The sequence below is a fragment of the Anomaloglossus baeobatrachus genome, chromosome 1 (genome assembly GCF_048569485.1).
Source record: "Anomaloglossus baeobatrachus isolate aAnoBae1 chromosome 1, aAnoBae1.hap1, whole genome shotgun sequence".
In the NCBI taxonomy this organism is placed as follows: Eukaryota; Metazoa; Chordata; class Amphibia; order Anura; family Aromobatidae; genus Anomaloglossus; species Anomaloglossus baeobatrachus.
The window spans coordinates 646,196,239-646,216,365 of NC_134353.1; the positions used below are offsets into that span (position 1 = coordinate 646,196,239).

The 20,127-nt window shown below is 41.7% G+C and overlaps 1 protein-coding gene across 1 annotated transcript in view; it reads left to right on the plus strand.

Annotated features, from left to right (window-relative positions):
• NFATC4 (nuclear factor of activated T cells 4) overlaps positions 1-20,127 on the plus strand; it is a 164,074-nt gene that overhangs the window by 120,781 nt on the left and 23,166 nt on the right. The window contains exons 6-7 of the mRNA XM_075341305.1: positions 8,955-9,095; positions 13,095-13,150. Of these exons, the coding sequence (XP_075197420.1) occupies positions 8,955-9,095; positions 13,095-13,150 (197 nt within the window). The remainder of the gene's footprint in view (positions 1-8,954; positions 9,096-13,094; positions 13,151-20,127) is intronic.

The following is a 20,127-nucleotide window of genomic DNA, read 5'->3' on the forward strand; positions in this document are numbered from 1 at the left end:
CCTTATAACCTATTCAGCGCTCCCTTCTCTAAAACATGTTGCCTGCAGATTGGACTGAATTTTCATAGTGACAGGTTCTCTTTAAAGAGTAACTAAACTTTTGGGAGATTTTTTTTTAATTTAATAGACTCTTTAATTCTGAGCAGCTTAGTAGTTGGAGGTCCTGAGACCCCCACAGATAGCAGAAAAGATCTCTTAGAAGTACACAGCTCAGAAGTGTGCACAGTACGGATGCCATAGAAAGCGATTGCTTTTCTATGTGCTTGTCTCTTGAACTGTGCCCTTCTAAGATCAAAGATGTTTTTTGAGCAATTTTGGAGTTTGAATTTTTTCTGTTTACGATGTATACAGATTTGGTTCCTTGATTTTATATTTTGATAGATTGGACTTTTCTGGAAGCAGTGATACCACATATGTTAATTTGTTTATCTTTTTATTATCTATATTTTTAATGAGGGGAAAGATAGGTGCCTTGAACTTTAATGTTTTTCTTTTAATTTTCAAAATATTTTTTCTTTTTACTTTTTTTACTGTATTTGTTAGTCCCCTTAAAGGACTTGAACCTTCGATCATCCGACAGCTTGTACCATATACAGCAATACCACAGTAGTTTTGCATGTACTAAAAATCACACTCTCTTTTGAAGCCCAGCCACAGGCACATAGAGCAACACTCCCCCACGCCGGTGTGATGTTAATGCTGCTGTCAGAGATTGACAGTGGCATGTTACAGGTGAACAGTTGCTAGCAGATGGGCAGGCTCAGTCCACTACATAGACCTGTTACCACCTTGGGTCATACATGTTTTGCAGATCTTAGTAAGAGGTTAAGGACATATTGGGAATTGTAGTATACAATTATATATGTTGGAGTGTTGGAGGCTGACAAGATATTGCAATTGATGACTGTACTATGTCTGGTGATGTAATGATCATGGTTCTGGTGCAGAATTCATGCATGTACTTATAATTGTGGTTCTTGTGCTGTATTCATGTATTGATCGTGGCATAGTCATATACTGATGCTGTATTCATATAATAAAGGTTGTTGTGAGGCTGCATTCATGTACTGATTATGCTTCTGATGCTGCATTCATGTATTGGTGGTGGTTCTGGTTATATATTCCTATACTGAGGATAGCTCTGGTGATATGTTTATGCATAAATTATGACTTTGGTGTTTTACTCCTGTATTGATAGTGGTTTGGGTGCTGTATTCATGTAATGAATTCATGATTAAGGATGGTTTTCATCTGAAACGTGTAGATTTACATTGCTTTTTGTAGATTTTTGTACATGACATTTGATGTCTGAATTTTAACACTTAGATTTTCTATTAAATACACTTTTCTACACACTGTAGAGCAGGAATTTTGTCTTGTTTGCTATCTACTATGTCTGAACAGCACATTTCCTTACTCTGGATTGTTGGAGTTCCTTTTGATCTGGACTCTTTCGATATATTACGCTGTATTCATGGTAGTTCTGGTGTTGTACGCATGTACCAATAATGGTTCTGAAGATATAATCATACACTCATTATGGTTCTGGGGATGAATTAATGTACTGATGGGGGTTATGGTGCTGTATTCATGCACTCATGATGGTTCTGGTTAAGTTTTCATGTAATAATAATGGTTCTGGTCCTGTATTAATGTAACTGACTGTAGTGATCCTTAATTAGTTTGACTTGACAGCAATAAATCATTATAGGATCAGTGTGCTATCTTTTGCACCCATGCACATCACATAGAGGAATAGGAATAATTTGGATGTCTTGATGTTACAAGTATGTATGAAATTTTTGAAAAATAAAGGATGAGTTTTTAAGAAGTTGCCGATTCACCCAGTTTCTGCTGCAATGGACGTCTTCTCCTGCTGGTGAGCTGACTTCTTCCCTCATGGACATCACATAGACTGAAAATACAGTCATATGCACAAGGTCACATATGTGAAAGGAAAAAGTGTTTGACTAAAGCCCCCATACACTTTAGATAGCTGCCAGATAAAGGACATTATTATCTCTCCCAATCTACCCATTCACAAAAGTGCTTGCTTTAATAAGCACACCTGTATTCAGTATAAATGTCATGGATCAACTCAAGGGTTTGATCCAGTGACCTCTGGCTGTGTGAAAGTTTCCCTCTCTGTTGGACCACAGCCTATTTTGCCTCTGTCCAACTGCTGATAGTTATCTTGTCTTTCCTTTCCTTTACTTTTTATTTCTATTTAAGTGTTTTCACTTCCTCTTTTGCCCTATCACATCTTGGGAGGTGCTCTTTATACTCACCATGCACATGTCTTTATTGCTTGCTATATTCCAAGATAGATGAATGCTTGGTGACCCATCTTTCAGTTAAGAATTATCTTGCTGCATTTTCTATATTCCTTTACTCTGCGGTTTGTTTGTGAGTTTCCTTTGCAAGTATTCTTCACATTCTGTTACATTTAGGATTGCATGGGGTTTCCACGTATTTCATCGGTCCTTAGGTTTTCCTCCATTTTCCTCCATCTTCCCTGTATGACTGTGTGAGCACGTTCTTAGTCCTGTGTTTCACCCACTGCTTGTGTGCACTTCCTTTATGGTAATTGTTGTTTTGTTTTACACTTTGTTTATGGTTGAGGGTACAGTTAATGACATTCAAGTCAGCCAACTTTGAGTGGGGCGCCATTACGTAATCTTAGTGTGCCAACCTCCGCAGTCAGGTAGGGAAAAATCAGGGTCAGATTTAGGACTTCTCCTAGTCTAAATAGGGATGTGTGGATTGCAGAATTAAAAACCCTCCTGTTTTGGTTATCCCAGTGTGAGTGGTAGGGTACAGTCTTTACAATGCAAAAGCCGCTTTTAAGACATTTGGCACATTTTCTCTAAGGGAACAAAAGGATCTACAGTCTGGAATCCGATATTTCAGATCCTCATTTATCCCAACAATCATCTATCAGGGGTAACCATACCCATTAGACTATCTAAAGAGTATGTGCACTTTTAGTCTGACTTGTGATATTGGGGCCACTCAGATTTGCCAAAAACAGAAGGCTGATAGAAAACATTCAGTAGGGCCTTCCTTTCAAGTAGGTGATAAAGTTTGGTTATCATCCAAAAATATTCAACATAAAGTACCATTTGCAAAGTTGAGTCCGAAGTTTATTGGTCCCTGTGAGATTCTGGAAGTGTTCAATCTGGTGAAGCTTCCCCCATCTCTTCGCATCCCTAAAGTCTTCCACAGATTACTGTTAAAGGAGTTTGTCTCTTCAATTCATTCTCCCTCATCGCCACCTCCTATGGTTTCAGTTGATGGCAGCTTAGAGTATGAGGTACAGAGAATAGTGGATTCTTTGAGGGTCCAAATTTCACCCCCATTACATTATCCATTAGAAGGAATACAGACTGGAGGAGAGATCCTGCATTCCAGCCTAATCCATGAAGGACGATCATTTGTTCAGGGCCTTCCATTCTTGGTTTCCTGTGAAAACTGGGGTTCCAGTGTCCCCTATACAAGAGGGCATACTTTCATGATTCCGACACTTAGTGTCCTATGGACGCTGTGAGTAACAGCTCAACTGCCCTATAAGACAAAGGGCATGCTGAGCTGTCTGTATTGTGAGTGGCAGCCCAGTCATCCAATCTGAGGTAGGGGCTGTGGAGACACGGGGGGGTCAGTGGGTGCTCTCATCCACTGATCTGGCCGCCTTTAGAAAGACAGCATGGCCCAGGGCTCATCCCAACTGAACGCCCGTCCTCCTTAACTGTGGGCGGAACACTACTCAGACAACACAGGATGAGGGAATCACAATATTAAGGCTTTATTAGATCCCCAAACAATTAACGGCATATGGCACATAACCAGCAACACCACAGAATGTGACCGGCAACAGTTTCTCACCCTTCCGCTGGCTCACCAGGGATTAGAATGTCCATGCCTCAGAGCTTCCAGGGTTACTTACTCCAAACCAGCAGCACCCAGTTTTCATCGGGCACCCATCGAGAATGGAATAACGCCATATTTAGGAAGCTGGCTGAGGACCGCAAAGCCTGAAGTCAGGTGACTGGATTGTCCCAAGCTGGATTCCTTCCTTAGGTAGTCCTTGATATCTCAGCCAAATCCTTACATTCGATACTGAAGTCCATGTAGTATTATAATCCAGGTTTGGTTATGGCTTGCCAATCGGATCCGCAGATCCTAGATTGGTATCATGTAGCAAGAGTCTTCCCGGGCAATGGACAGTCCTCCTTCTTATACCCCTGAGCTCTCCATTCAGACCATTGGGGTCTTCACGATTGGTGGATAAGACTGGGCTTTTATTGGCTAGATTTCAAGCCGTATACAAAATATCCCTAGTAGTAATGGTCTCTGGCAGAGACGAGGGAGATACAGCTAAGTTACATCGCATCTAACAGTACACATAGTAATACAATGAGAGGTTCGCATAATTGATTTGTCTGGGTATCTGACCTTCACTGGCCAAGGCAATTACATGAGTCAACAAGAACTTTAACACTAGACTCCTAAGAGTCTTGTAGAAGCAATGAGGGGCTTATCCCCATTAATAAACAAACTATCATCATGTCTGGCTGAATTTTGACAAACTTAACCCATGCTAGGCACTGACAGAGTTCATGTCGTCACAGGGGTGTGCTGTGCTGTTGATATTGTGATTGATAGCTCACCTACCCTATCTGATTGGGCTTGCAGGGTTACCTCTAGGTGTTACCCATTCAGGGTGATTACCTAGTCATTAAGATTGCTGGCAGTGGTCAGACCACTGCCAGTTGTAGCTTTGCTCAGTGGTGTGTTTGCTCTGTGTTCTGATATTCTGATCTTTGTTACCTGACCTTGGATATGCCTTTTTGACTACTTGCTTAGATCACCTTTTTTGCTCTTGACGGATTATAACCTTAATTACCTGACTTTGCCTCTGACTATCCGTTTGTCTTATCCCTTTGCCTTTCACATGCCCTCCTGGCTTTTGACCTAGGGCTCTTTGACTTCCCCATGTCACGGCTTGTCTGTGAGAAGTAACTCAATGTTGTATCAATCACTGGACCCAAAATCTCAGAAAGAACATAGGTACAGTGCATTGTGAAAGTTTTCAGCCCCTTTGAATTTTTCAACCTTTTCCCCCATTTCAGGCATCAAACATGAAGGTAAAAATTTTAATGTTATGGTGAAGAATCAACAACAAGTGGGACACACTTGTGAATTTGAACGAAACTTATTTTTTTAAACTTTTGTAAAAGAGAATAAACTGAAAATTGGGGCATGCAATATTATTCGGCCCCTTTATTTTCAGTGCAGCAAACTCACTCCAGAAGTTAATTGAGGATCTCTGAATGATCCAATGTTGTCCTAAATGACTGATGATGATAAATACAATACACCTGTGTGTAATCAAGTTACCATATAAATGCACCTGCTCTGTGATAGTCTCAGTGTTCTGTTTAAAGCACAGAGATCATCATGAAGACCAAGAAAGACAACAAGCAGGTCCGTGATACTGTTGTGCAGAAGTTTAAAGCTGGATTTGGTTACAAAAAGATTTACACAACTTTAAACATCCCAAGAAGTATTGTGTAAGCGATCATATTGAAATGGAATGAGTATCATACCACTGCAAATCTACCAAGATTCGGCCGTCCCTCAAACATTTCATCTGAAACAAGAAGACTGATCAGAGATGCAGCCAAGAGGCTCATGATCACTCTGGATGAACTGCAGAGATCTACAGCTGAGGTGGGAGAGTCTGTCCATAGGACAACAATCAGTCATACACTGCACAAATCTGGCCTTTTTGGAAGAGTGGCAAGAAGAAAGCCATTTCTCAAAGATATCCATAAAGTGTCATTTAAAGTTTGCCACAAGCCACCTGGGAGACACACCAAACATGTGGAAGAAGGTGCTCAGGTAAGATGAAACCAAAATCGAATTTTTTGGGCACAATGCAAAACGATATGTTTGGCGTAAAAGCAACACAGCTCATCACCCTGAACACACACCATCCCCACTGTCAAACATGGTGGTGGCAGCATCATGGTTTAGGCCTGCTTTTCTTTAGCAGGGACAGGGAAGATGGTTAAAATTGATGGGAAGTTGGATGGAGCCAAATACAGGACCATTCTTGAAGAAAACCTGTTGGAGTCTGCAAAAGACCTGAGACTGGGAGGGAAATTTGTCTTTCAACAAGACAATTATACAAAACATAAAACAAAATCTACAATGGAATGGTTCACAAATAAACGTATCCAGGTGTTAGAATGGCCAAGTCACAGTCCAGGCCTGAATCCAATCGAGAATCTGTGGAAAGAGCTGAAAACTGCTGTTCACAAACGCTCTCCATCCAACCTCACTCAGCTCGAGCTATTTGCAAAAGGAAGAATGAGCAAGAATTTCAGAGTCTTGATGTGCAAAACTGATAGCGACATACCCCAAGCGACTTGTAGCTGTAATCGCAGCAAGAGGTGGCGCTACAAAGTATTAACTTAAAGGGGCCAAATAATATTGCACGCCCCAATTTTGAGTTATTTCTTTTTTTATAAAAGTTTAAAATAAGAAATACACTTTGTTCAACTTCACAGTTATGGCCCACTTGTTGATTCTTCACCATAAAATTTAATTTTTTTTATTTTTATGTTTGAAGCCTGAAATGTGGGAAAAGGTTGAAAAATTCAAAGGAGCCGAATGCTTTCGCAAGGCACTGTATAAACGGTTAAAAAATAAGTTATGCTGCAGCTTTTCTCACAAAATAATATAGCAATCTACTCAGTTCCCCCTGCTCTATAACATTATGCCAAAAGTTTAGAGTATCTTTTCATGGTTACAGGTTGACTTTAAAAAAATAAAAAAAATATATAAATATTTAATTTGCTGTATGTAAAATATTTTAGAGGCTCATGCTCTTGATAATATTTTATATTGCTTCGGTTCTATACGCTACATATGTGATATTTTATATGGAAGAATACATTGTTTTTTTCTATAAATGGGAACTGTACTTTCAATAAATTTGCATAGACCAATAGTAGAACAGAAAATAAGAATGTACTGTAGTAAAATAATGGAAAAATAAGCAATTTCACTAATGAGATATGAGTCTCTGTACACCACACTGTGCCACCTGAAGTCATCATTTACTTAATAAAAATAAAACTAAAATCCAAATTGGTGAAAACAAGGTGAACTTCGTGCATAGTTGGGGGTCCGATTATGGGCAAGTGAAGTGAGAGGAGGAGTGATGAGCAGAAGAAACAGATCAGTTTCTCTAGCAAGCAGTTTATCTCACCCCAGAGCTGCATTTACAGCTACACTGCTTAGTTACGTTGTAGTTTGTATTCCAAACTACTGCTGTATTCATGCAAGGAAAAAAAAACACTAGCCTATTACAGAGTTATATTTCATGAGCACCATTTTTTCATAAATCAACAGTGCAAGTGAAGATATGAAATTGTATAAAGCATTTCATCAGAGCAACATGCTTTCTCCTCCTGGTCTTTAGTCCAGAGTTCATTAAAGGGGTTTATCTTTATAACAGATCATCAATATCAGATTGGTGTAAAGGCTCATTTACACACAATGATACCGCTAACGAGATATCGTCGGGGTCACGGTGTTGGTGACGCACATCCGGCCTCGTTAGCGATGCCGTTGTGTGTGACACTTTTTTGCAAAAAGGTGTCAAATCGTTCGTCGTGTACACGTCGTTCATTTTTAAAAAATCGTTCCTCGTTTGGAACGCAGGTTGTTTGTCGTTTCTGCAGCAGCACACATCGCTATGTGTGACACTGCAGGAACGATGAACATCTCCGTACCTGCGGCCGCCACCAATGAGGAAGGAAGGAGGTGATCAGGATGTTCCGGACACTCATCTCCGCCCCTCCGCTGCTATTGGGCGGCCGCTTAGTGACGCCGCTGTGACGCCGCACGAACCTCCCCCTTAAAGGAGAGATTATTCGGCAGCCACAGCGATGTCGGTGAACAGGTAATTGTGTGTGACGCTGCCATAATGATATTGTTCGCTATGGCAGCGATTTGCCCGTGACACACCACTGACGTGGACAAGTGCTATCGCTCGTGACATCGCTAGGGATGTCGCAGCGTGTAAAGCCCGCTTAAGTCTGACTTCAATGGGAGGGAGTATGCAATAATATTCACAGCCACCACACAATGTGCAAAGCTATACTGCATGTGCTGCGGACTCTTTGAACCTCTGAATGGTGGTGGTCCTTGAATTTGGACTTCTACCAATCTGATATTGATGACCTATCCAAAGAATAAGTAATTAATATTAATGTCAAAGAAAAACTCTTAAAAGGGTATTCCCATCTCCAAGATCCTATCCCAATATGTAGTAGGTGTAATAATAATAATAATAATAATAATAATAATAGCAAATATCTTTAATTATAAATGTAGTATTGTTTTCCTAATATAGCCATGTCTCTTACCTCATGTGCAGCTTAGGTATCTATGGTTACGACCACAAACAACTGTCACTATATGAGTGGACGTAACCATGGATACCTAAGATGCAATGCGCTGCACATGAGGTAAGAAACATAGCAAATCAGTAAAACTGTACTACATTTAAGTGGAGGTATTTGCTAATATTATTATTATTATTATTATTATTACACCTACTACATATTGGGATAGGATCTTGGTGATGGGATTACCCCTTTAAACGTTAATATCTTTGAATCTATATTAATTAAATTGCTGCTTTGTTAAAATATTTTTTTGTGCACCGAAAAAATTTCTGATGCCTCTATTAATGGCATTGAGGGATTATTTTATAAAATGTAATGCATATGTCAAATCTAATATAATAAACCCTGCTATCACATAAATGATTTCCAAGAACGTCTGGTAAAAGAGAATGGAATAAATAAAGTTTGGTCACAACTATGGAAAATACTGAAATGCTTAGACTTTAACACTTCAATTTCCTCTTTTCAACACAGCTCAGCGTTCTGCTCAAGAGCTCCCACAAGTGGAAAACTATAGTCTCAGTGCATGCTCAGTCAATGGCCGCGAAGAATTATTACTCTGTGGTTCCAATTTCCTTTCTGACTCCAAAGTTGTCTTCATCGAAAAAGGTCCAGGTAAGATGCAAGCTACAAATTTGTTTCTTTAGAAAATAAATGTAAGTAAATGATAGAATTTTATACAAAAATTATACCTATATAGTACCTCATTTGGATAATAAAAATAAAAAAAAACATGAAAAAGAACTAGAAAGAATAAGAAAATATATAAAAATTAAAGTCTAAGATAGTAACTAAAATTGATTGTAAAAAAATGGTAAATTTAATAAACACAAGCACAAAGGTGCTGATTATTATTATTATTAATTAATTATTATTATCCTTATTAAAACAAATTAAGTAACCAAGAAACCAAAATTTTCATATTATTATGTAAAAAATATAGTAAATCTGTAAGTTATGCTAAAAGTATCAATATTTCATAGATTCAATTGTAACAATTTGTAATGTTACCATATGGCTTTTCAACCAAGCTAACGTATAGATCAAAGAGCTTAAACAAGTCTTTTAACCACTTCTTAAAGAGGTTGGTAACTACTTTTACATTGATGGCCTATCTTAGGATAGGTCATCAACAGTGGCGTAACTAGAGTTTGATGGGCCCTTGTGCAAAATTTGAACTGGAACCCCCCTCCACATACACCGACACTTAGGGTACGGGATAATGACACTGACGCTTGGGGTACAGGATAATGACGCTGACACTTGGCTTTTACCCACAGCACCCAGGTTCCCATGATCTGAAATCCCTCTATCAGCACCCTGCTTTCCCATGTTCTGATATCCATCTTGTCCTTGGCACCCAGCTTTCCCATGCTCTGCTATACATCTTTCCCTCAGCACCCAGCTTTCCCATATCAAAGCATGGGAAAGCTGGGTGCTGAGAGAGGATGTACAGCAGAGCATGGGAAAGCTGGGTGCTGAGGGAAAGAGCCTTTTTCCCTCAGCACAAAACATTCCCATCCCATGCTTGTATCTTTGTCCCCCCTCGTATATAGTTCTCCAAATACTATATAGCCTTCCATATAGTATAAAATGTCCCACATAATCCTTCATATATTGGAATGCACCTCCATAGTCCTCCATGTATTATAATGCATTTCCCATAGTTCTCCATGTATTATAATTCCCCCCATAGTCCTCCATATATTATAATTCACCCTCATAGTCCTCCATGTATAAACTAGCCCTCATAGCCCTCCAATTATTATAATGAATTCCCCATAGTTCTCCATATATTATACTGCACCACATAGTCCACCATGTTTTATAAGGCATCCCCATAGTCCATAGTCCATGTATAAGGTAGCCTCCATAGTCCTCCATATATAATAATGTAGCCCCCATAGTCCTATACGTATTACAATGCAGCCCAATAAATCTTCATATTGTATTATGCAGCCCCATACTCCTCCATGTATAATGCACCCCTATATTCTATGTATAAGGTGTCCTTCATTTTGTATTATGCAGCCCCATACTCCTCCATGTATAATGCACCCCTACAGTCAATGTATAAGGTGTCTTTCTTGTTTATTATGCAGCCCCATAGATCTCCATGTATCATGCAGCCCCATAGACCTCCATGTATCATGCAGTCAGCCCCCCCAGGGCCTCCATGTATCATGCATCCAGCCCCCTCAGGGCCTCCATGTGTCATTCAGCCAGCCTTCCCCAAGGCCTCCATGAGTCATGCAGCCAGCCCCCCCACCAAGGCCTCCATGCATCATGCAGCCAGCCCCCCAAGGCCTCCATGTATCAGGCACGGGGGAAGAATATGATGCATAGAGTAGCTGGCACCCCTCTATGCAATATCATAGCAGTGTGCGATGACTGGGGCCCGGTACCACCGCCGCTGACACCAGGCAAGGGGGCCCGGTGTCAGTGGTGGAGACCGGGTCATATAGCGGCCGGGTCATATAGCGGCCAAGTGGTCTGCGGCAGAACAGCGCAGCACTTCTCTCACAGAAAGGAGCTGGCTGCTGATTTTCCGGGCGGCCCCTAACCTACCGGGCCCGGTTGCAATGGTGACCGCGGTAGTTATGCCACTGGTCTTCAATGTCTGATCATCCGGGGTTCGATACCTGGTATCCCTACCGATCAGCTGTTCTCGGTGCCGGTGGTGGCCGATCAGACATTGATGACCTGTCCTAAGGATAGGTCATCAATAGAAAAGTAGTGACCAACCTCTTTAAATTCTAAACCCTCGTGCCTGGAATAAATGAAGAAATTTCTGACACGCTGTAACTCTTATCTCACAGCATTTACAATATAGGTGGAAGGGGGGAAAGAGTTGTATTTATTACATACACCACCAGGAGTTCTCCAGCATTACTAAAAGAAAATAATCAAAAGAAAATAAAGGATAATAAACCATTTAGGAATAAAGCGATGACATCAGTGTGAGCAGTCACTTCTTACCTTAGTATCCCTGAAATCTCCAGTATAAGATCAGAAACACAGGTTGGAGAGCAGTGTGAGCAGCCTCTTCTTACCTCAAGACTCCTGTTATCTCTAGTATTAGATCAGACAGACAGGGTAAAAAACAATGTAAGCAGCCTCTTCTTACCTCAGCACTGATGATACCTCCAGTATTAGATCAAAAAGACATGGTAGAGAGCAGCATGAGCAGTCTCTGATTGCCTGAAGTCAAATGCGCCCCTATCCTATGTGACAGTGTGTCTGACTGCAACCAATCAGAGACGCTGTTTGTATGTCTCTATTGGTGTAAAATAAATTTAAACAATTGTCGTAGGGTTCCCCCATATTATGATATCCAGCACAGATAAAGCATATGGCTACAAGCTGCAGTCCCCCAGCCAAGTGCTTATCTTGGCTGTGCATCAAAATAAGAGGAGCCGAATGCGTGGTTTTTTTTAATTAAATTATTTAAATAAATAATAATAAAAAAAAAAACAGCATGTGATTCCCCCCCAATTTTGATACCCAGCCATGATAAAGCCAACAGTTCGGAGCTGGTATCCTCAGGCTGGGCAGACCCATGCTTATTGCCCCCCCCAGCTTAAAAATAGCAGCTTACAGCTGCCCAGGATTGTCACATCTAATAGATACAACATTCCTGGAGCATTAGCTGGCTTATCCAGATGGCCCAGGTGCAGTGGCAATAGGGATAACAAGGAGATAATGACAGCTCACAGATGCCACTAAGCCTCAGATTAGTAATGAGAGGGTCTTTGAGACCCCCCATTACTAATACTCAAAGTGAAAAGAAATAAACACAAAGACTGAAAAAATCCTTTGTTTGCAATAAAATACAAAAAAACACCCTCTTTCACCCCTTTATGAACCCTCAAAACACCCACGTCAAATGTAATCCCCACGAGGTCCATAACGATTTCAGCTCTGGTACATTACTGAAGACACAGCATGCAGGCATAGAACATGACTGCCCACTGTGAGCTTCAGGCAGAGACTGAGCAGCAGAGACTAAGCCGCAGTGATGAGCGGTGACATCACTCAGGTTATTTGTGGTCACAGCTGGAGGTTCCCACTTTCCTCCACCTGTGACCACAGGTAACCCGACCTCAGGTAACCTCACTAAAGTCAGTGACCTCACTGAGTTCACAGACTTGCTTGTCCTGGCATAAAACCGAGGGTTTTTTTGCCAAGAAATGTGGATTTGGTGCTGAAATTTTAACATCATATTTCTAAAAACAAACTACACCTCCTGGCAAAAAATTGCATTATAACTGCATCATGCATCATAACACATGCGGTTATGATGTGATTTTTTATTTTTTTTTTTGCCAGAAGGTGTAGATTGGGTGCAAGAATAAGGTGAAAAAAATTTCGGCACCAAATCTGCATATTTTGGCAAAAAATCCACAAACTGTTTTGATGCCATTTCGGTGCAGTTTTCTGCCAAAAGAAGCAAATTTGGCATTGAAATGTCTTTCCTTTACTTAGTTTTTTTTTATTTCCTGAGAACCTGGGTACTAATCCTTTTAACTTTCACATAATCAGGATGCAAGAAGGCATAGAGTTTTATTTGGTATTACTGAAGTGACAATATTCTTTTCTTTCATGTACTAACAGATGGAAAACTTCAATGGGAAGAGGAAGCAAAAGTAAACAGACTAAAGAGCAATGAGGTAAAATCCAATAATAGGAGATTCTAGATTCCTTTTTTCCTATTAGGGTAGGGCTAGGTTCACACCATGTTCAGAAGGAGCTTTAGAAAAATATGCTCCAAACTATTGCAGTTAAAGGCATCCATCTGCTACCGACATTCATTAAAATATACAGGTACATACAGTTAGGTCCAGAAATATTTGGACAGTGACACAAGTTTTGTTATTTTAGCGGTTTACAAAAACATGTTCAGAAATACAATTATATATATAATATGGGCTGAAAGTGCACACTCCCAGCTGCAATATGAGAGTTTTCACATCCAAATCGGAAAAAGGGTTTAGGAATCATAGCTCTGTAATGCATAGCCTCCTCTTTTTAAAGGGACCAAAAGTAATTGGACAAGGGACTCTAAGGGCTGCAATTAACTCTGAAGGCGTCTCCCTCGTTAACCTGTAATCAATGAAGTAGTTAAAAGGTCTGGGGTTGATTACAGGTGTGTGGTTTTGCATTTGGAAGCTGTTGCTGTGACCAGACAACATGCGGTCTAAGGAACTCTCAATTGAGGTGAAGCAGAACATCCTGGGGCTGAAAAAAAAGAAAAAATCCATCAGAGAGATAGCAGACATGCTTGGAGTAGCAAAATCAACAGTCGGGTACATTCTGAGAAAAAAGGAATTGACTGGTGAGCTTGGGAACTCAAAAAGGCCTGGGCGTCCACGGATGACAACAGTGGTGGATGATTGCCTCATACTTTCTTTGCTGAAGAAGAACCCGTTCACAACATCGACTGAAGTCCAGAACACTCTCAGTGAAGTAGGTGTATCTGTCTCTAAGTCAACAGTAAAGAGAAGACTCCATGAAAGTAAATACAAAGGGTTCATATCTAGATGCAAACCATTCATCAATTCCAAAAATAGACAGGCCAGAGTTAAATTTGCTGAAAAACACCTCATGAAGCCAGCTCAGTTCTGGAAAAGTATTCTATGGACAGATGAGACAAAGATCAACCTGTACCAGAATGATGGGAAGAAAAAAGTTTGGAGAAGAAAGGGAACGGCACATGATCCAAGGCACACCACATCCTCTGTAAAACATGGTGGAGGCAACGTGATGGCATGGGCATGCATGGCTTTCAATGGCACTGGGTCACTTGTGTTTATTGATGACATAACAGCAGACAAGAGTAGCCGGATGAATTCTGAAGTGTACCGGGATATACTTTCAGCCCAGATTCAGCCAAATGCCGCAAAGTTGATCGGACGGCGCTTCATAGTACAGATGGACAATGACCCCAAGCATACAGCCAAAGCTACCCAGGAGTTCATGAGTGCAAAAAAGTGGAACATTCTGCAATGGCCAAGTCAATCACCAGATCTTAACCCAATTGAGCATGCATTTCACTTGCTCAAATCCAGACTTAAGACGGAAAGACCCACAAACAAGCAAGACCTGAAGGCTGCAGCTGTAAAGGCCTGGCAAAGCATTAAGAAGGAGGAAACCCAGCGTTTGGTGATGTCCATGGGTTCCAGACTTAAGGCAGTGATTGCCTCCAAAGGATTCGCAACAAAATATTGAAAATAAAAATATTTTGTTTGGGTTTGGTTTATTTGTCCAATTACTTTTGACCTCCTAAAATGTGGAGTGTTTGTAAAGAAATGTGTACAATTCCTACAATTTCTATCAGATATTTTTGTTCAAACCTTCAAATTAAACGTTACAATCTGCACTTGAATTCTGTTGTAGAGGTTTCATTTCAAATCCAATGTGGTGGCATGCAGAGCCCAACTCGCGAAAATTGTGTCACTGTCCAAATATTTCTGGACCTAACTGTATACACTGTGAGCAGAATTATTAGGCAAATTAGTATTTTGATCATATGATACTTTTTGTTCATGTCCTACTCCAAGCTGGGTTTGAGAGCCAAATACCAATTAAGTAAATCAGGTGATGTGCGTCTCTGTAATGAGGAGGGGTGTGGTGTAATGACATCAACACCCTATATAAGGTGTGCTTAATTATTAGGCAACTTCCTTTCTTTTGGCAAAATGGGTCAGAAGAGAGATTTGACGGGCTCTGAAAAGTCAAAAATTGTGAGATGTCTTGCAGAGGAATGCAGCAGTTTTGAAATTGCCAAACTTTTGAAGCGTGATCACCGAACAATCTAGCGTTTCATGGCAAATAGCCAACAGGGTCGCAAGAAGCGTGTTGGGCAAAAAAGGCGCAAAATAACTGCCCATGAATTGAGGAAAATCAAGCGTGAAGCTGCCAAGATGCCATTTGCCACCAATTTGACCATATTTCAGAGCTGCAACATTACTGGAGTATCAAAAAGCACAAGGTGTGCCATACTCAGGAACATGGCCAAGGTAAGGAAGGCTGAAAAACGACCACCTTTGAACAAGAGACATAAGATTAAACGTCAAGACTGGGCCAAGAAATATCTTAAAACTGATTTTTCAAAGGTTTTATGGACTGCTAAAATGAGAGTGACTCTTGATGGGATAGAAGCTGGATCAGTAAAGGGCAGAGAGCTCCACTCCGACTCAGATGCCAGCAAGGTGGAGGTGGGGTACTGGTATGGGCTGGTATTATCAAAGATGAACTTGTGGGATCTTTTCGGGTTGAGGATGGAGTGAAGCTCAACTCCCAGACCTACTGCCAGTTTCTGGAAGACAACTTCTTCAAGCAGTGGTACAGGAAGAAGTCGTTATCGTTCAAGAAAAACATGATTTTCATGCAGGACAATGCTCCATCACATGCATCCAACTACTCCACAGCGTGGCTGGCCAGTAACGGTCCAAAAGGTGAAAAAATAATGACATGGCTCCCTTGTTCACCTGATCTGAACCCCATAGAGAACCTGTGGTCCCTCCTAAAATGTAAGATCAAGCAACTGCCAGAATCTATGGGTGGGAGGCTGTTGAGTGTCATCATAAAGAAAGGTGGCTATAGTGGTCACTAATTGTTTTGGGTTTTGTTTTTGCATGTCAGAAATGTTTATTTCTAAATTTTGTGCAGTTATATTGGTTTACCTGGTGAAAATAAACAAATGAGATGGAAATATATTTGGTTTTTATTAAGTTGCCTAATAATTCTGCACAGTAATAGTTACCTGCACAAACAGATATCTTCCAAAAATATTAAGCTTTGATATTTATGAGTCTTTTGGTTTGATTGAGAACATAGTTGTTGATCAATAATAAAAAAAATCCTCTAAAATACATACAACTTGCCTAATAATTCTGCACATGGTGTACATACAGTATAGATTTGTAAGAAGAATTAAATTTTATTCGCTGTACTTTTAATAGAACTGAAACAACAGCTCGTGGAGGTATATTGGCCACACAAGTGCCACAAGGATGCCCTTTTAGGCATAGACCAAGATTATAAAGTCTATAGACACATTAGACAAACAGGTAGGAAGATGTCGCTGACAGCTGATAAATCTATATATGAATGTCCAGTGCTAGACTTGATAGACAGGCATTTAGCAGCAGGTAAGGCTCTGTGCCCACATGTGCGTATTGCATGCAGTTACGCTGCGTTCTGCACTGCAGCATAACTGCATGTGTCCTGCGTCCCCAGCACAATCTATGAAGATTGTGCATAATCCCTGCCCACGTTGCGTTTTAGAACGCAGCGATTTGCATGCTGCCAAATCGCTGCGTTCTAAAAAGCAACATGTCACTTCTTTCGTGCGCTTTGCATGCTGTCTCCATTCTGTATATAGGGAGAGGCAGCACCCAGAGCGCACGAATTCTGCAGTCACCAAAGTTTCAGAACGGAGCTTTTCAGCTGCGCTCTAAAGTGGACATGCAGTGACAAAACGCTGCGGGGCAGAGCGCACACACGTGGGCACATAGCCTAAAGCTTGCTTGGTAATAAGAAAGTACTAATTGGGTTTGGATCTGTGAGAAAATACTGTATAATGTGTTCTCTGTGAAAAGGATTCCTGGTATCTTCTGTTTATCCCTGACCATGAGAAATCCACAAGCAATGGATTCAGCAGACAGCATAGGAAGCATATCTAGATCTCTTGCTGCCACCTGCTGGTGGGAAAGAGTTGTAACAGTAACAAATTAAATAGGACAAGCTACGATTTCCCCCAAAAAAAGGCACTGTTTTAAATTTATTTTTTTTTTGCCCCCAAAAAAGCGCTAGGTCTTATTTGCTGGGCAAGAGCTTATTCTCTGGGAAACATGGTTGGGGGAAAGTTTACCCCCCCCCCCTCAAAATGCAGATCCCCTTCCTAAGATCATCATACTTACCAGACACTGGGCATCTGCGTGGCTCCCAGGTCCTCCTGCGATCTCCAGCGTGTACTCCCAGCAGGTATGCTGCACGCCGTCCTCCCCTGATTCTGGCCAACACTCACACCTCAGATCGCATACACACACACACTCATGAGATCGCACATACAATCGTGCACGCACACTCATCACATCCGGTGTTACCACTTGTTTCCAGCCAGCAGAGGACTCTCTGCTCTCTTGTCTCTATGATGTGTTCCACCGCACTTGTTTCCAGCCAGCAGAGGACTTTCTGCTCTCTTGTCTCTATGATGTGTTCCACCGCTGGGTCCTCCATGCATTCCACCTGCATGTTCTGGCACTCCACTGCAGTGTGTCCTACGTCCTTATGCCGCCCAGAAGCAATTGATATTGCTGGATGTAGTGAGTGTGTGTGTGCAGTCTGATGTGTGATTGTGTGTGTGTGCAATCTCATGTGTGTGTAATTTGATGTGTAATTCTGTGTGTGTGTGCAATCTCATGTGTGTGTGTGTGTGTGTGATCTGATGTGTGTGGGTGTGCATTCCGCCGCAGGTCCTTTATGCGTTCTGTCCCACCCCAGGGCTATGGGGTACTCGGTCCCGGGCCCAGTTTTTCAGGGGATATATCACGGGTGGCCATTGCCCGGTTTCGTGACCCTGGGGGTCACTTAAAAAAAGGGGTTTGTACAAGGAAAAAAAAATAAAAATAAAGTGTTTTTCATGATGCCACTTGCAGTTTGCGGCTAGGTGAGGGAAGCCGCCAGTGAAGAGTCTCTAACTACTGGGGCTGGTGGTATTTGGCAGCTTAGGTGTTGTGGCCCTCTGCAACTAAGGCTGAGCCCCAGGGGATAACAGGTGGAACAGGTACGAGAAGAACTCAGGCGACACCAGAGTTGCGGTTTATCTTGTCTTTTACTCAAAGGTTTGGTGAGCAACAGCCCGATTGGTACTGGTCTGTCCCAAATGGGACCTCAGTATTCCCTTTGTCCCAGTGTTGGTTCTGTGACTTGGTGAGCTTTTCTTCCTTGCACCCGTCTCTGGATGGTGGGTCCCTGTAGCCTGAAGCATTTTAGGGTCCCCTCCTGGTCTTTCAGTCTTGGCTCGTATGCAGGCAGCTTGAACCTTGTCTGGGTTGGACCTCTGTTTCAGCTCCCTTGGTTCTCCCTTTGCTGCTGTGCTCAGGGCTCTCAAGTTGGTGAGGAACCGTGAAGATCCCCTCACCGTGCAGAGTCATCAGATGAGCTTGGAGCATCTGTCTGACCTAGGGTTCTGCACCCTGCCAGGGCCCACTCCTGTGAGTAATCCCCGTACTCTCCTAGTGACTGTACTCCTTTCCACTCAGTCAGTCACTCCACACTTGTCATCTGTATGCACGTTAACTTCAATCCTCCTTACTCCATGTCTGACTACCGTCAACTGCCTACTGCACTGTCTACCCCCTCCCCCTTTCCTGGTTTTTGACTAGCGGGTTGGATTAGTCTCCACCATATGTGGCTATTTATCAGGTCCGTCTCTAGCCTGTTACCCAGTCTGGAAGGAAATGGACGTAACTATGTGTGTTTGTTTGGTCTCTAAAGGCATTGGTCTTCCAGGAACCCAAGGTTAGCACCGCATCTGTGACTAGATGCAATACCTTATGGCACCTGACCCGTCAGGGGCGCCACACCTTCCACTTCTCCCATTCGGCTTCTGGTCAGTATGATCGCGGGGTATTCTCTCTTCTGTCTACTCTCTTCTGGGGGGTGTCTGCTTTCTATAATGAAGTGTCTTGCAGTATTCTTTAACTTTTTTAGCTGCATGGACACTTCATTATTGAACCAGGACTAGGACTTATTTTCGGGGTAGGTCTCATATTTAAGCCTCCCTGAAAAATCCTGCTAGGCCTTATTTCCCGGGTAGGTCTTAGTTTCAGGGAAACACGGTAAAAAGAATTCACTTATTCCTTTCCTTTTTTTATAGCAATAAGTTGCTGAGTGCAGGTTCAATGAAAATTAACACATATCCCATATAAACAGATGTATGTTAAAGTCCCTATGCTTGTTACATGGGGAATAAACATGGAATATATTCAATTTATAGTAGAATGAACACATCCTGTATTAATATTTGTTATGGTTGGGAATAAATATGGAATATTTGCAGATTATAGTGATATTGTTACAGTCGTTTCTGACCCTTCTCCTACGAACTCTCTATCATGCTAGTCCTCGCCATGCAGATGGAATGGGTGGATACAGGTGCGATGTTGAGTTACACTAATCTGGCTGGGCTCTGTGTTTTGCGGTTTGGTTCTGATAACCTCTAGCTGACAGTTATAGTTGTTACTACACTAGTCTCTTGCTTTGTCTATCCCTTGTATCTTGAATTTTCTGGTGACCTTGGCTTGGTTTTCTGTTTACTCAACTGCCTCTTGATTCTGTCATTGACTTTGACCTGCTGGTAACAATCCAGTTTGATGATGCTTCTCTCTGCCAGCTCGCTCCACCAGCCAGAAGTCAATCAGTGTATTTAACACAGGGGGCCTTGCATAAGTTGGTCTAGGGTGATACCGGGAGACAGGCTCAGTTAGTCACAGTTGAAAGGAGAAATGAAGCGACTGAGCTATCTCACCCTAAAGCACCAATGAGTAACCCCCACCCCACCAGTAACACTTAGTGTTGGGATGGGGGCTCAGTTACTTGCGGGTGATAATCTTGCTCAAGTGAGTGATGTAGCAGAGAG